Genomic DNA, 18,160 nt, shown 5'->3' with positions numbered 1-18,160 from the left:
TATACAGTGGGGGAAATAAGTATTTGATCCCTTGCTGATTTTGTAAGTTTGCCCACTGACAAAGACATGAGCAGCCCATAATTGAAGGGTAGGTTATTGGTAACAGTGAGAGATAGCACATCACAAATTAAATCCGGAAAATCACATTGTGGAAAGTATATGAATTTATTTGCATTCTGCAGAGGGAAATAAGTATTTGATCCCTCTGGCAAACAAGACCTAATACTTGGTGGCAAAACCCTTGTTGGCAAGCACAGCGGTCAGACGTCTTCTGTAGTTGATGATGAGGTTTGCACACATGTCAGGAGGAATTTTGGTCCACTCCTCTTTGCAGATCATCTCTAAATCATTAAGAGTTCTGGGCTGTCGCTTGGCAACTCGCAGCTTCAGCTCCCTCCATAAGTTTTCAATGGGATTAAGGTCTGGTGACTGGCTAGGCCACTCCATGACCCTAATGTGCTTCTTCCTGAGCCACTCCTTTGTTGCCTTGGCTGTATGTTTTGGGTCATTGTCGTGCTGGAAGACCCAGCCATGACCCATTTTTAAGGCCCTGGCGGAGGGAAGGAGGTTGTCACTCAGAATTGTACGGTACATGGCCCCATCCATTCTCCCATTGATGCGGTGAAGTAGTCCTGTGCCCTTAGCAGAGAAACACCCCCAAAACATAACATTTCCACCTCCATGCTTGACAGTGGGGACGGTGTTCTTTGGGTCATAGGCAGCATTTCTCTTCCTCCAAACACGGCGAGTTGAGTTCATGCCAAAGAGCTCAATTTTTGTCTCATCTGACCACAGCACCTTCTCCCAATCACTCTCGGCATCATCTAGGTGTTCACTGGCAAACTTCAGACGGGCCGTCACATGTGCCTTCCGGAGCAGGGGGACCTTGCGGGCACTGCAGGATTGCAATCCGTTATGTCGTAATGTGTTACCAATGGTTTTCGTGGTGACAGTGGTCCCAGCTGCCTTGAGATCATTGACAAGTTCCCCCCTTGTAGTTGTAGGCTGATTTCTAACCTTCCTCATGATCAAGGATACCCCACGAGGTGAGATTTTGCGTGGAGCCCCAGATCTTTGTCGATTGACAGTCATTTTGTACTTCTTCCATTTTCTTACTATGGCACCAACAGTTGTCTCCTTCTCGCCCAGCGTCTTACTGATGGTTTTGTAGCCCATTCCAGCCTTGTGCAGGTGTATGATCTTGTCCCTGACATCCTTAGACAGCTCCTTGCTCTTGGCCATTTTGTAGAGGTTAGAGTCTGACTGATTCACTGAGTCTGTGGACAGGTGTCTTTCATACAGGTGACCATTGCCGACAGCTGTCTGTCATGCAGGTAACGAGTTGATTTGGAGCATCTACCTGGTCTGTAGGGGCCAGATCTCTTACTGGTTGGTGGGGGATCAAATACTTATTTCCCTCTGCAGAATGCAAATAAATTCATATACTTTCCACAATGTGATTTTCCGGATTTAATTTGTGATGTGCTATCTCTCACTGTTACCAATAACCTACCCTTCAATTATGGGCTGCTCATGTCTTTGTCAGTGGGCAAACTTACAAAATCAGCAAGGGATCAAATACTTATTTCCCCCACTGTAGTTCTTTGAAAATTACCATAGGAAAACTACTGTATGCACACACATATTTACATCTACTCTTTGACACGCACATTTTCATGCATATGCTTGGATTGTCAAAAATATGTACAAAAACATGAGAGAAATCTTCCTGTGCAATATACAGTCCCAAATAAAAGAGCAATATTGAACTAGCAACAATAAAGCACTATTTATTAGGATTTATTTATCACCTTTTTGAAGGATTTCATTCTTTTTATTTTATTTATAAATAACAAATTAACCCCCCCCCCCCCCCCCATTTACTAAGCCACACTAACGGCTGCCACACGGCAATGCCAAAACAGCCCATTCACTTTAAATGGGCTGTGTCGGCATTGCCGTGCAGCAGCCATTAGCACAGCTTAGTAAACATGAGGATAAAAGCATTTTTTTGTAAAATTGAGAATCTCTTGAGCATCCAGCAGCTCTCCGATACAAATGTTCTTTTGGCATTCCACCTGTATCAGGGACTCAGCCCATTCACAGATATCCAGAGTAGCTGGTCTTCTGTTAGGTTGAAAGAACATTTGTATCAAAGGGTTGCTGGACGCTGATCTCAAGAGATTCTCAATTTTACAAAAAACTGTTGTTAATTTGTTATTTGTTAGGGTTGTTTTTCTGAAGTAGGCTCTGATAACTGTAAGGCTGTTTATGGCTATTCCACATGCTGCTTTAGATTTTTTTTTTAATTTGTAATTTTTCAGTTTGTATTTTGTATTCTTTCCATTAATTTTTATTCTTAAAATTTTTTTTAGTGCTGGCTTTTGATTAAAATTTGTAATCGCACAGATGTCAAAGAAGGTGTTGAGGAGGAGGAGGTGTGAGGGAGTGTTGGGAGTACCTGACCGTAACAGATTTTTTGGGGGGGGTTGCGCAAATCTGATCCATTCTATTGTGGGGGTGGAGCAAGGGGGTCGTCCTCTTGCCTACAGGCTTTATGGACCCCACATCTCACATTGAAGCAAGGGGTATTTCAAAACCCAGTCCTTAAATTTGTGCTGGCTCACTGGGCTAGATGGTTTGATGATTAATAGAGGGGGAAGAAGGATCTTGAACCTAGCCCCATTGTTTGTTTTGATCTCCATGCTATCTAGCTGAAATTCCTAGCTGTTTAAAAACTGGGAGCAGAGGGGTCTAGTTCATATATACCAGCCCTATTCTATATTTGCTTATAACTTAGGCATCTAATCCAGGGGGAGTCATTCAGTAATTTACTTCTCCGGGCCTTGATTCCCTTAGAAGAGCTTTTATCTCAAGGGATTCAACAGCATAAGATGATATCATAATTATATGACCTACTCGGGCAGCAAGAAGCCTTGATGACTTATATAAGTATATAAGTATTGCCATACTGGGACAGACCGAAGGTCCATCAAGCCCAGCATCCTGTTTCCAACAGTGGCCAATCCAGGTTACAAGTACCTAGCAAGAGCCCAAAAAAGTACAACACATTTTATGCTGCTTATCCTAGAAATAAGCAGTGGATTTTCCCCAAGTCCATTTTAATAATAGTCTACGAACATATTCCTCTGGATTCTATAAAGGACATGCAAATTTCCCTGTGCAACTAAATTGGCTAACAATCCAATTAGCACCAATAATTGGATGCTAATTATTGGTGATAAGTGGCAATAATTTGGATTTGTGCATGTATCATCCTATGCACCATTCTATGAAGATCGTGGCCATGGGAAGGGAATGGGTGGGTTGGGGGCATTCACTAAAGATGCATGCAGTATTACTGAATATCAGAGATCTGTACCTAAATTACATACCAGGATAAACACCAGGTTTCAGCTGGTGTAACTCTAAGCACTATTCTATAAATGGCGCCCAACTCGCAGTGCCGTTAATAGAATAGCACACTGGATTTTTTTTGTTCAGTGCCGTTTTATTGAGCACTATTTACTTAATCTAGTTCATTGTGGTTGCAGTGGATGCAAAATTCTAAGCAGCTGGAAAATCTTTGAAACAGAATCATAAGAGTGTATTTTTCCAGGAAAACATTTGCTTATGCCACAAAACACTGGAACAAGAGAAAAGCATGGGGACAAACAGCTGAATCCATTATATTTTATGCTTTTTTTTTTTTTTAGAATATCCGATTAAGAAACAATACAAAGGGGGACAACAAGTACACGAGGAGGCCTACATAAGTACATAAGTAGTGCCATACTGGGAAAGACCAAAGGTCCATCTAGCCCAGCATCCTGTCACCGACAGTGGCCAATCCAGGTCAAGGGCACCTGGCACGCTCTCCAAACGTAAAAACATTCCAGACAAGTTATACCTAAAAATGCGGAATTTTTCCAAGTCCATTTAATAGCGGTCTATGGACTTGTCCTTTAGGAATCTATCTAACCCCTTTTTAACAGTGAAAAATATGAAAAAACAAATCATGAAGGAAAGAAAGTAGGGCAGGACAATGGGCAACTCCACAAGGAGCCAAAAGGGAGGTCCAAAACAAGAGGTCCACTGGCACAGCACCACAACTGAACAGATCTGACAAGGAGCCATGTTTTGGTGAAGAAGGTTGCCTTCCTCAGAGGTCACAGAAGTGCTGTCAAATTGTTCAGTGCTGTGCTATCAAAACAGCCATAAGTATAATTCCAAAACTTATTCACCCCAAAGCTGAAGAAAAAGCTACGTTACTGAAGGTACAAAGGCTTCAAAATGCAGGAAAACAAAACGGCTCTACTACTACTACTACTTATCATTTCTAAAGCGCTACTAGACGTACGCAGCACTGTACACTTGAACATGAAGAGACAGTCCCTGCTCGACAGAGCTTACAATCTAATTAGGACAGATAAACAGGACAAACAAGAGATAAAGGAATATTAAAGTGAGGATGATAAAATAAGGGTTCTGAACAAGTGAATAAGGGGTTAGGAGTTAAAAGCAGCATCAAAAAGGTGGGCTTTTAGCTTAGATTTGAAGACTGCCAGAGATGGAGCTTGACGTACCGGCTCAGGAAATCTATTCCAGGCATATGGTGCAGCAAGATAAAAGGAACGGAGTCTGGAGTTAGCAGTGGAGGAGAAGGGTGCAGATAAGAGAGATTTACCCAGTGAACGGAGTTCCCGGGGAGGAATGTAGGGAGAGATGAGAGTGGAGAGGTACTGAGGAGCTGCAGAGTGAATGCACTTATAGGTCAATAAGAGGAGTTTGAACTGTATGCGGAAACGGATAGGAAGCCAGTGAAGTGACTTGAGGAGAGGGCTAATATGAGCATAACGACACTGGCGGAATATTAGTCATGTAGCAGAATTTTGAACAGATTGAAAAGGAGAGAGATGGCTAAGTGGGAGACCTGTGAGAGAAGCAAGTTGCAATAGTCTAAGCGAGAGGTGATAAGAGTGTGGATGAGGGTTCTGGTAGTATGCTCAGAAAGGAAAGGGCAAATTTTGCTGATATTATAGAGAAAGAAACGACAGGTTTTAGCAGTCTGCTGAATATGTGCAGAGAAGGAGAAGGAGAATGAGAGGATGACCGCAGGGTTATGAGCTGATAAGATAGGAAGGATGAGAGTGTTATCCACAGAAATAGAGAATGGGGGAGGAGGATAGGTTGGTTTAGGGGGAAAGATAAGAAGCTCAGTCTTGGTCATGTTTAGTTTCAGATGGCGCTGAGACATCCAGGCAGCAATGTCAGACAGGCAGGCTGATACTTTGGCCTGGATTTCAGCTGAGATTTCTGATGTGGAGAGGTAGATCTGGGAGTCATCAGCGTAAAGATGGTACTGAAAACCATGGGATGAGATCAGAGTACCAAGGGAAGAAGTATAGATGGAGAAAAGAAGAGGTCCCAGGACAGATCCCTGAGGTACACCAACTGACAGTGGGATAGAAGTAGAGGAGGATCCACTAGAGTATACACTAAAGGTATGCTGGGAGAGATAAGAAGAAAACCAGGAAAGAACAGAGCCCTGAAATCCAAGTGAGGACAGCGTATCAAGGAGTAGGCTGTGATCAACAGTGTCAAAAGCAGCAGACAGATTGAGAAGGATGAGGATAGAATAGAGACCTTTGGATCTGGCCAGGAACAGATCATTGGAGGCTTTAGCAAGCGCTGTTTCAGTTGAATGAAGGGGCCGAAAGCCAGATTGAAGTGGATCAAGAATAGCTTGAGATGAAAGAAAGTCAAGGCAACGGCAGTGAACAGCACGTTGAAGTATCTTGGCTAGGAAAGCGAGGAGGGAGATGGGGCGATAGTTGGAAAGACAGGTAGGGTTCAATGAAGGTTTTTTTAAGGAATGGTGTGACTACGGCATGTTTGAAGGCATCAGGAACAGTTGCAGTGGACAGTGAAAGATTGAGGATATGACAGATAAAAGGGATGACAGTAGGAGAGAGAGTGCCTCATTAACAAAGCTGTTGCCTTGGACCTCCCCCTTGGCTTCCCATGGATCAGCCATTGTCCTGCCATCTAGGTAGGGTTTTTATCTGGTTCTGATTGTGGAAGAATAGATCATGAATGCATTTGAATGGGGAAATGCACCCATACATTCCTGCAGACAAAACTAAAGTGAAGGGACTAAGAATTTCTCTTCCAGAAGGTTATGGGAAATTCTATGCATTGACACCCCATGTGTGACTGGACTTTCTGCTGTTCTCTGGAGAAATCTGTATTACTATTAATACAGTGCACACTGCTTTTATATCTCTGAAAATTACTCAAATAACAAAAAGAACTACTCTTAGATCTAGAGAGTACTGCAGGAAATATAAATCTGTTTTCTTAATTACTGATTGGATAAAATAGTTTATAGTTTTCACAATACATTCTAAGGATCTTCTCAAGAGTTTTAGCAACGGCAGTCTTGATTGGATGTAATTTAGAAAAATATAGCATACCAAATGTTATAGGATACCACAAATATTACATAATCTTGTAAAGGGTCTGAATTCACCTGCTTTAAATGATTTCTGACTATATAGTGATTCTTGTTTAATTATTCAATAGAACACTGCAAGGAAAATTATAGAATTGCAGAAATCAGGATGCAAGAAAACTTTAAAATGCAACCGTGCTGCAATTAAAAGAATCAAACTTCCTCTCTTCTTCTGAATATTTTTTTATAGTACTTCAGTATGTTAAGAAAATTAATATAGAGACAGAAAAAGAAGAAAATACTAAAACCAAGTTTCATCCAGTACCTTCGTCACTGGCTGTCTGCTGTTTAACCAGTGTCATTGGTGATTAGGTGGAGGCTTATTCAAAGGATAGCGCCAGCTCTTGGTGATGATTTTTTCTTTCTGTTTACTGTTGTCTCATGAGAGAACTAGAGAGAATTTCTTTCATTGCACATTGGAAAAGGGATTCGGGGCACACTTTTACTGAGCAAGAGGTGGGCCACAATATATATTACTTTCTACCTATTTCAGTGTTTATAAGTGAAAACATTCAAGCATTACTGTGACAGTCTGACAGGGTGGGAGGATGGGGGTGGGTCGGAGGTATGCATGGGAACATCAAAGCATATCATTGATATTCTAACAGGATGGGTGTGGATAATTGAGGGGTGGGGTGATCAACAGAGAAATACAGCTTTATGGTTTATAATGGGCTAGGAACCCCAGGTCCTTGTTAAGTCCTTTCTGTTGGGTGTTAAAATATTCAATCATTCTGACTTCAAAGGTCTTACGTTCTTGTATGGTTTTAAAGTTACCTTTCAGGATTCTAACTGTGAAGTCACTGGAGTATTGTGTTCAGTACTGGTCTCCGTATCTCAAAAAAGATATAGTAGAATTGGAAAAGGTACAGCGAAGGGCGACGAAAATGATAGTGGGGATGGGACGACTTTCCTATGAAGAGAGGCTGAGAAGGCTAGGGCTTTTCAGCTTGGAGAAGAGACGGCTGAGGGGAGATATGATAGAAGTGTATAAAATAATGAGTGGAATGGATCGGGTGGATGTGAAGCGACTGTTCACGCTATCCAAAAATACTAGGACTAGAGGGCATGAGTTGAAGCTACAGTGTGGTAAATTTAAAACGAATCGGAGAAAATTTTTCTTCACCCAACGTGTAATTAGACTCTGGAATTCGTTGCCGGAGAACGTGGTACGGGCGGTTAGCTTGACGGAGTTTAAAAAGGGGTTAGATAGATTCCTAAAGGACAAGTCCATAGACCGCTATTAAATGGACTTGGAAAAATTCCGCATTTTTAGGTATAACTTGTCTGGAATGTTTTTACGTTTGGGGAGCGTGCCAGGTGCCCTTGACCTGGATTGGCCACTGTCGGTGACAGGATGCTGGGCTAGATGGACCTTTGGTCTTTCCCAGTATGGCACTACTTATGTACTTATGTAATGTTGACCAACAGGCGTGGGAACCCTACTGGCACCAGTATTGTTCATGTGATGTCTATGTAAATTGAATCTTGTCTTAAGCATCTGGCCTGTTTCTCCAATATAGCATCCTTCGTTACATTTTTTACACTGAATGATATATACCACATTGGAAGATAAGCAAGTGAAAGATCCCTTTATGTTGAATATCTTTCCTTTGTGGGTAACTGTGGGGTCCTGTGAAATATTTTGGCATAGTTTGCAACTGGATAAATTACAGGGACGTGTGCCCTTCTGTTCCTTTTCAGTCTGTGATGGAAGTTTACTTCTGATTAGCTTGTGTTTTAAGTTGGGTGGTTGTCGGAAGGCCAGTACTGGTGGGGATGGGAATATCTCTTTCAGTAATTCATCCTCCTGGAGTATAGGTTGTAGATCTCTTATGATTTTCCTCAGTTTTTCCAGCTCTGGATTGTATGTCACTACAAGGGGAATTCTGTCTGTGGATTTTTTCTCCTTGTACTGTAGCAGATTCTCCCTGGGTGTTTTGAGGGAGGAGGCAATATTCTTGGAGTTTATTTTGGGGTTGTAGCCTTTCTGTTTGAAGGATGCACTCAGGCTTTTAAGGTGTCTGTCTCTGTCCCCTGGGTCAGAGCAGATACGGTGGTATCTTGTGGCTTGGCTGTAAATGATGGATCTTTTTGTATGTGAAGGATGGAAGCTGGAGTTGTGGAGGTAGCTGCATCTGTCTGTGGGTTTCTTGTATATAGATGTTTGTATACAGCAATCACTGATTGAGACCTTGGTGTCCAAAAAATTGACTTTTTCTGGGGAGTAGTCAATTTTGAATCTGATTGTAGGATGGTATGTATTGAAGGCAGAATAAAACGAAGGATGCTATATTGGAGAAACAGGCCAGATGCTTAAGACAAGATTCAATTTACATAGACATCACATGAACAATACTGGTGCCAGTAGGGTTCCCACGCCTGTTGGTCAACATTATACAGGACCAGGACACTGTACCAGTGACTTCACAGTGAGAATCCTGAAAGGTAACTTTAAAATCATACAAGAACGTAAGACCTTTGAAGTCAGAATGGTTGAATATTTTAACACCCAACAGAAAGGACTTAAGGATCTGGGGTTCCTAGCCCATTATAAACCATAAAGCTGTATTTCTCTGTTGATCACCCCACCCCTCAATTATCCACACCCATCCTGTTAGAATATCAATGATATGCTTTGATGTTCCCATGCATACCTCCGACCCACCCCCATCCTCCCACCCTGTCAGACTGTCATAGTAATGCTTGAATGTTTTCACTTATATACACTGTCAGCTAGCACATTTGCTTATTTCCGATCTGACGAAGAAGGGCAACCTTCGAAAGCTAATCAAGAAATATATTAAGTTATGTCCAATAAAAAAGGTATCATCTTATTTTCTTTTCCATGTTTTATTTTGTTTGATTTCTATTGATAACCTTAAGAGTGGACTAACACGGCTACCACACTCCTCTACCTATTTCAGCTAATTTGGTAGAAAATTGAGTGAAGTCGATCTATGAGTGGTATTTTCCTTCCTCCCAGGTAGCTCGTTTTGTTCCCTCTAGGGGGAGCAAGTGCTGGAGAGGCTGTGGGCAGCAGGGTACCTACTTTCATGTGTGGTGGGATTGTCCAAATATTTTTCAAGGGCTGTGTTGCAATGTTTACAACTATGTTTTCTACCCCTATTGAAGGAGATCCAGCCCTCTTTTTGCTTAATATTCTGCATGACTCACTGCGGCAGGATAGGGTAAAGATGCTACTGCCATAGTGAGAAGTTGTGAGATGCTGGCGCTTCTCCTTCAGTTGACTCAGCTTAAAACTTCCATGTGGGATGTGTACTGCTTGAGCAAATTGACTGCCCAGAGGCGTGGTAGAATTGCAACATTTGATAGCCTATGGGTGTCTTTCCTGGAGTAGTACCAGAGCTTACGGGCTTAAGAGCTATTTCTGATAGTTATACCTATAGTACCGCTTTTAGCAAGGCTTTCACTGATCAAATTTAGATTGCATGGGCTTGTTCTAGAGGGGGGTAAAGGATTATAGTTGGGTAGAACTTTTGTTGCAGATTTGTTGTAGTACATTAAGTTGTGTTATGCTATTTAGCAACTTCAGAAAACTATAGAAAATTTTTAAAAAATTGTAATCATGAGTAGTTGCGCTTTTAAAGGTATGTAATTTATTTTTGTTTCCACTACAGCTCCTTATGACTGTGGGCAATGAAGAGTTAAGTGACTTGCTCAGAGTCGTAAGGAGCTGCAGTGGGAGCAAAAATAAATAAAATACCTTTAATTGTGATTAAAATGTTAATTAAAATGCAGCCCTATTTTTTATATGTAAATAAAATTAATGCTTTATTGTTACTAGTTTGATATTGCTCTCTTGTTTTAGATTGTCAAAAATATGTGCCAACCCCACCCACAGGAATACTTCTGCTCAGTCCAAGTAAATTTTCTTTCCTAAGTCAGTTTGTGTGTAAGGTTTTATTTGCATATTGGACAGGCAATTTTGGAAAAGCCTGTTTCTGCTGGTAAACCTATTTTACCCTCAGAAATGATTTTGAAGATTTACCCTATTTGTATAACAGTGCCAGAACTGGGCTTCAATTAAATAAACGTTTCTTTCGTACTCATTCACCACCTTCCAACATTCATTTCTTATACAGCTGCTAAGATGGATCAGAGGATGACATCTTCTGGAATGGCAAAATCTGAGAAAGGTAATGGCTAGCATCTTAGCTCAAGGTTATTATAGAAAGAAGTGCCTCATGTTTAGATGTTTTTGTAGATGCTTGTGATGAAGGCCACCGCCACTAAATTACTTAAGTGATAGATTATCTGAGCAATTGTACTAATGGGACAAAGAGGTTTAAGGAAAGATTTTTTTTGTGTGTGTGTGTGGGCAGGGTTCTTAATCTGTTTAAAACATTCCCAGTGCGAAATATTTCAGATACATTTACAAAAAATATAAAGAGAAAGCAAAGTTATTAAAGTACAAATCTTCCTAACATATCACCATGTAGAATGTCACCACAGTACTGTAATCAATCATGTATGACATTTTTTTTCAGTCCCATATACAAGAAAGCCTAATGCTGCTCATTGTCCTTGACCTTCCTGTGTCTGATATGGCGCCAAAATATGCCTCCTACTGGACAAAATGTACCATAACTTTAGTTTTTGCATCCTTGTTTTATTACAAGATATTTTCAGTTCTGAATTGGGAAATTTGTTGCTCTTTTCTTATACATATGAGCCTGCTTTAATTTCTGAATAGCAACATGTTTCACTTCTTTCTGCTTATGATGGAAGGAGAGTGTTTGCACCAGGAAGGAGAGATTTCTTTGATGTCATTGATGCCCGTGAAGGTGGTTTCAAACATATTTAAAAGACATGGGTGATTGAAAGGTGGGCCAATGATTTTGACCTCTTTGTCTGTAGTTCAAGCCAATGTAGCATTGAAGCTGTTGCCCAGTACCAGATGTAGGTGATGTAAAAAAGAATGACTTCATGTTGAAAGAGGTATGGAGATGGAGTGAAGTAATAACCTAGTAGGTAGAGCAGTGGTCTAAAAACCAGGGAAGCCAGGATTCAAATTTTCTTCTTCCACTGACTTACCTTATGATTTTGAGCAGGACACAATCTCATTTGCAAACTTAGGGCTAGGAGTAGCCTAGTGGTTAGTGCAGCGGACTTTGGTCCTGGGATCGATTCCCGCTGCAGCTCCTTGTGACTCTGGGTAAAAGTCACTTAACCCTCCATTGCCCCAGATAAATAAGTTGTATTTATGCGTGTTGTTTAGTGCAGATACATTATTTATTTATTGCATTTGTATGCCACATTTTCCCACCTATTTGCAGGCTCGATGTGGCTTACAAAAACCTGTTATGGCATCGCCATTCCAGGAGACAAGTACAATTGGTGTTACAGTAAGATCATGGATGAGAAGAAAAGAGCAGAATAAAGTTAGAGAAAGGTGACTGTCAGAGTATGGATTCTCTTTGTAGGCTTTGTTGAAGAGATAGATTTCCTAATAATGTATGCTAAATAGCAATAACACATAATGCATTAACATACAGGATAGCAAATCGGCTCTTGCGTACCAGTATATGTAATGCATCTTGAGGTTAGATTTGGAACGGTAAGTAAACATAAAATCCAAATCCATAATTAAGGTTCTGTGTTTTTAATGAAACTAACACTGTTAGACCAACTCCGGTCCTTGCATACCATAAATCATTTAGATTTTCAAGGTGACCGCACTGCATATGCATAATAACATAGTAGATGAGAGCAGATAAAGACCTGTTTTGTCAATCTAGTCTGTATGGTCCATTGTATCTGTATCTTGACAATAAAGACTTTACATACCGTATTTTTCGGACTATAAGACGCACCGGACCATAAGACGCACCTAGGTTTTAGAGGAGGGAAATAGGAAAAAAAAAATTTGCTTTTTCCCTCCTTTAAAACCTAGGTGCTCCAGTGCGTCTTGTCTGAATTCCTCCCTCCAAGTTCGGGATCGCCCTCAGGGTTACCTCCGAAGGTAGAGATTTGGCTGGCTGGCCGGCTGGAAGGCCGGCCGCCCGCCCTCCCTCCCTCCGAGTTCGGGATCGCCCTCCCCCTGGCCCTGTCACCACTTCTCCCTACTCACGCGATCTTCCCTGGTGGTCTAGTGACGTCGGGGCAGGAAAGAGCCCCCTCTTTCCTGCCCAGCGCGCTGCTCTCCATCCTCCTGTATGCATTGCTGCCTGACGGTCTCGGCGAGATTCAAAATGGCCACCGAAAATTGAAGTCTCGGCGGCCATTTTGAATCTCGCTGAGACCGTCAGGCTGCATACAGGAGGATGGAGAGCAGCGCGCTGGGCAGGAAAGAGGGGGCTCTTTCCTGCCCCAATGTCACTAGACCACCAGGGAAGATCGCGTGAGTAGGGAGAAGTGGTGACAGGGCCGGGGGGAGGGCGATCCCGAACTCGGAGGGAGGGAGGGTGGGCAGGCGGGCGGGCGGCCTGCCAGTCGGCCAGCCAGCCGGCCAGCCAGCCGGCCAGCCAAATCTCTACCTTCGGACTATAAGACGCAACCCCCATTTTCCTCCCAAATTTTGGGGGAAAAAAGTGCGTCTTATAGTCCGAAAAATACGGTATATCCATTTTTGGAGTCCCTCACATTTTGTTGACCTACGTCCCTTTCCTACTTTGTTGGATGGATTTCACTCCGTAGGGTATCCTTCCTTATTTTGCAAGTGTCGGCCATCCGCTTATATGACGTATATATCAGAACAGTACTTCTCACTAAAAATAACCCTTACAACGGATCAAAAATGGACAATTTTTTCAATTCAAGCAGCAAAACAGCCAGCCACTACAGTAAATATCTAATTACAAATCAAACGAAATTCCCAACAGGGGCTTCCTGTTTTGCCATCAGCTGCTTCAGAGGAAGCTACATAGACGCCAGCTTTCTAGCAGCACAAGATGGCAACCATATATATAAAATACACCACTAATAAAAATGCAAGGCATTGTATCAAAATTAACAATTTTATATAAAAACAAATTTATATGTTTAAATAAAAAAACGCATGCACTGTACAGACACATTCATACTATGTGATAGTTTATTTATTTAAGTATTTCTATACTGCCTAGACTTAAGCGGTTTACAATTTCTTACAAATACTGGCACTGTCCGTAATGGGCTCACAATCTAAGTAGTATCTAGTAAGTTGTATTCAACCTGAATATCCAGCATTGTTCTTTGTGTCTCAGCTACTTCCAGATGTTGCCCCTAGAAGATTGTCACCAGCTGGTCTATTACTATGCAGTGGAGATCATCAAATTGGTGGTTAGACTGTAAGCAGTGTCAAACCAAAGGTTCTTCCAGTTTTTTTCACACAGTGATGATGCGCAATAAGTCTAGTCTTAAACATATGAGATGTTTGTCCAATATAAATAAGATCGCATGGACATTTTATCATATAAATCACATAAGTTGAATTACAGTAGTTCTGTGTCTCAACATACATTTTCATCCATTCTTACCCTCAAGTAGCTTCAATAGAAATATCACAGAACGTACCACGGGTTGCACCGAGGCATCCCGTGGTCCTTGTGACATGTTCACATGCTACTGGCGCTGTAGAAAATAAAATGTAATTTTTTCCCTCAGGGAGCATGTATGGGGAGTTGGAGAGTGAGTGTGTCCACATTAATCATTTAGCGCAGCCACATTACTACTACTTAACATTTCTAGAGCGCTACTAGGGTTACGCAGCGCTGTACAGTTTAACAAAGAAGGACAGACCCTGCTCGAAGGAGCTTACAATCTAAAGGACGAAATGTCAAGTTGCCACGTGCTAACTGATTAGCCGTACCTAGCACATGAGCCCTTACCGCCTGCAAAGTGGGGGGCAGTAAGGGCCCACATTAATGACCACATGCTAAATGGCAACATTAGAGTGTGGCCATTAATGCAGAAAATAGAAAATCGGCCATTTTCTGGCTATGGCAAAAAATGGCCTTACTGTGCAGGAAAGACCTGTGTAAGGGTGTGCTACAGCCACCTTTTTGCTGCAGCTTTGTAAAAGGGCTTCTTAGTATGTTGTCCAATTACCTAGAGATGGTACAGACCACATATCACATTTACACAGCTGATTAGATAGGTTAGAATTCCATGAATATGCCATCATACAGTGAACATTTAAAAGATAATTTTGTACTCCCCAAACCAACCAAAATTTCTTAATAATCTTGGCTATTTTATTAGACATTATTGTGTGTTTCGAAACACAAGCCAATGTGTCTGTAGAAGAAGGTCATTAAGATTTTTGAAGTAGCAGATCTTGAATATTAAATAATGTCCTCTAGTAAGCTTGTTTAACATGTTTTTGAGGATAGCACTGATTTAAAAACTTTTGCATCTGCTCTTTCCTATTCCTTCTGTAAGAAGTGTTAGTATCACAAATCTGATGGTGACAAAGAAATTGAGAAAACTGATGTACATAGAGGAAGTATAATAACAGAATAACTTTTTATAGGTAGATTAGTATTTGGTGGAAGGAAGATAAACAGTGGGACTATCATACCAGGCTACAAATTATATTGTAGTGATTGAATTGGTGGAGGGGTAGCATTTTATGTTAAGGAGGGCCTTGAATCACATAGACTAAAAATTCTGCAGGACACAACATAGTAAACATAGTAGATGACGGCAGAAAAAGACCTGCACGGTCCATCCAGTCTGCTCAAGAAGATAAATTCATATGTGCTACTTTTTTATTTGTACTGTCCTCTTCAGTGCACAGACCGTATAAGTCTGGCCAGCCCTATCCCGCCCTCCCAACCCCCAACCCCGCCTCCCACCACCAGCTCTGGCACAGACCGTATAAGTCTGCCCAGCACTATCCCCGCCTCCCACCACCGGCTCTGGCACAGACCGTATAAGTCTGCCCAGCACTATCCCCGCCTCCCAACCACCAGCCCCGGCACAGGCCGTATAAGTCTGCCCAGCACTAGTCCCGCCTCCCAGCCCCAGCACAGACCGTATAAGTCTGCCCAGCACTAGTCCCGCCTCCTAACCACCAACCCCAGCACAGACCGTATAAGTCTGCCCAGCACTAGCCCCGCCTCCCAACCACCACCTCTGCCACCCATTCTAGGCTAAGCTCCTGAGGATCCCTTCCTTCTGCACAGGATTCCTTTATGTTTATCCCACGCATGTTTGAATTCTGTTACCGTTTTCATCTCCCCACCTTCCGCGGGAGGGCATTCCAAGCATCCACCACCCTCTCCGTGAAAAAATACTTCCTGACATTCTTCTTGAGTCTGCCCCCCTTCAATCTCATTTCATGCCCTCTTGTTCTACCGGCTTCCCATCTCCGGAAAAGGTTTGTTTGCGGATTAATACCTTTCAAATATTTGAACGTCTGTATCATATCACCCCTGTTTCTTCTTTCCTCCAGGGTATACATGTTCAGGTCCGCAAGTCTCTCCTCATACGTCTTGTAACGCAAATCCCATACCATCCTCATAGCTTTTCTTTGCACCGCTTCAATTCTTTTTACATCCTTAGCAAGATACGGCCTCCAAAACTGAACACAATACTCCAGGTGGGGCCTCACCAATGACTTGAACAGGGGCATCAACACCTCTTTTCTTCTGCTGGTCACACCTCTCTCTATACAGCCTAGTAACCTTCTAGCTGCAGCCACCGCCTTGTCACACTGTTTCATCGCCTTCAGATCCTCAGATACTATGACCCCAAGATCCCTCTCCCCATCCGTACCTAGCAGACTCTCACCGCCTAACACATACGCCTCTCTTGGATTTCTACTCCCTAAGTGCATCACTTTGCATTTCTTCGCATTGAATTTTAATTGCCAAACCTTAGACCACACAACCACACAACACACATCTTGGAATCCCTATGAATTGAAATTCCATATATAAAGGGGAAAAGGATAGAGAAAGGACTGTACTAATGTCCACATGGCCAGGATGAACAGACAGATGTAGAATTGTTATCAGAAATTAGGGAGGCAATCAAATTGGTGAACAGAATAATAATGGATGATTTCAATTACCCCAATATTGCCGGGGTAAATATAACATCAGGGCATGTTATGGAAGTAAAATTCCTTGATGAAATCAAGGACTGCTTTATGGAGCAGCTGGTACAGGAACCAACAAGAGGAGAAAAAATTCTAGACCTAGTCCTTAGTGGAGTGCATGATCTGGTGCAGGAGGTAATGGTGCGAGGGCTGCTTGATAACAGTGATCATAATATGATCAGATTTCATATTGACTTTGGAGTAAGTACACACAGGAATTCCAATTCGTTAACATTTAACTTTCAAAAAAGAGACCATGATAAAATGAGAAGAACGGTGAGAACAAAACTTAGAGGAGCAGCTTTGAAGATCAAAATTTTACATCAGGTGTGGAAGATGTTCAAAAATACCATCCTGAAAGCCCATGCCAGTTATATTCCGTGTATTAAGAAAAGGAGGAAGGCTAAACGACAGCCGGCATGGTTAAAAGTGAGGTGAAGGAAGCTATTAGAGCTAAAAGAAAATGTTTCAGAAAATGGAAGAAGTATCTGACTGAAAGTAAGAAACAGCAAGTCAAATGCAAAGTGCTGATAAGGAAAGCAAAGAAGGGCGTTGAAAAAAAGATTACGTTGGAGGCAAAAACACATAGTAAAAACTTTTTTAGGTATATTAATAGCAAGAAGCCGGCAAAAGAACCAGTTGGACCACTAGATGACTGAGGGGTAAAAGGGGCACTCAGGAAGACAAAGCCATAGCGGAGCGATTAAATGAATTCTTTGCTTTGGTCTTCATTGAAGATTTGGGAGAGATAACAGTGCTAGAAAAGGTATTCAAAGCTGATGAATCAGAGAAACTGAATGAAATCTCTGTAAACCTGGAAGATGTAATGGGGCAATTTGAGAAATCGCCAGGACTGTATGGTATTCTTCCCCGAGTATTTATAGAATTGAAAAATGAACTTGCAGAACAATTGTTAGTAATATGTAATTTATCCTTAAAATTAAGCATGGTACTGGAAGATTGGAGAGTGGCCAATGTAGCGCTAAGTTTTTAAAAAGGATCCAGAGGTGATCCGGGAAATTATAGACTGTTGAGTCTGATGTTGGTGCTGGGCAAAATGGTAGAGACTTATAAAGTACAAAATTACAGAGCTTATTCAAAAGCATGGATGAATGAGACAAAGCTAACATGGATTTATTGATGGGAAGTCTTGCCTCACCAATCTACTACATTTCTTTGTTTCAACATTTTTATTGATGACAATTCAGATGAAATACATTTCACCATGTGCGTATACATTTCTTCAAAAACAAGCATAGCAAACTAGACACCTTGTAAAGCATTCCGTCATCAAACTTTTAAACATTTCCTCCCCCACTCCCCCCCTATTCATCTCTAGTGATTCTATGTTTCAACAATTTTATAAACAACTCAACATGTTATGTATCAACTTGACACAGTCAACATCTCAGGAAAATTTAAACTCATTCCTCGCCTATCTGCTATGAACCTCTTACGGCTTTCACCCCCCCCCCCCCCCCCCCCCCCCCCCCCCCCCCCCCCCCCCGACCATGAAAACATTTGCCTCATATATCAACTAGTATTCCAGAACCACATTCAAAGCCATCTTTAAGTTAGAAACAAATCAATGTCTCTCC

The 18,160-nt window shown here is 41.8% G+C and overlaps 1 protein-coding gene across 8 annotated transcripts in view; it reads left to right on the top strand.

The window, feature by feature from the left end:
• The window catches only part of MAPT (microtubule associated protein tau), a 344,430-nt gene that overhangs the window by 209,963 nt on the left and 116,307 nt on the right, over positions 1-18,160 (top strand). For 7 of the 8 annotated variants that reach the window (XM_030220780.1, XM_030220786.1, XM_030220784.1 and 4 more), the window contains one exon: positions 10,621-10,674. The exons of the other annotated variant lie outside the window; for it this stretch is intronic. In XM_030220780.1, the coding sequence (XP_030076640.1) occupies positions 10,621-10,674 (54 nt within the window). The remainder of the gene's footprint in view (positions 1-10,620; positions 10,675-18,160) is intronic. 8 annotated transcript variants of the gene reach the window in all.

The sequence above is a fragment of the Microcaecilia unicolor genome, chromosome 12 (assembly GCF_901765095.1).
Source record: "Microcaecilia unicolor chromosome 12, aMicUni1.1, whole genome shotgun sequence".
NCBI lineage: Eukaryota > Metazoa > Chordata > Amphibia > Gymnophiona > Siphonopidae > Microcaecilia > Microcaecilia unicolor.
The sequence above is the reverse complement of the archived record's forward strand: the minus strand, read 5'-3'. Positions and strand labels throughout refer to the sequence as shown.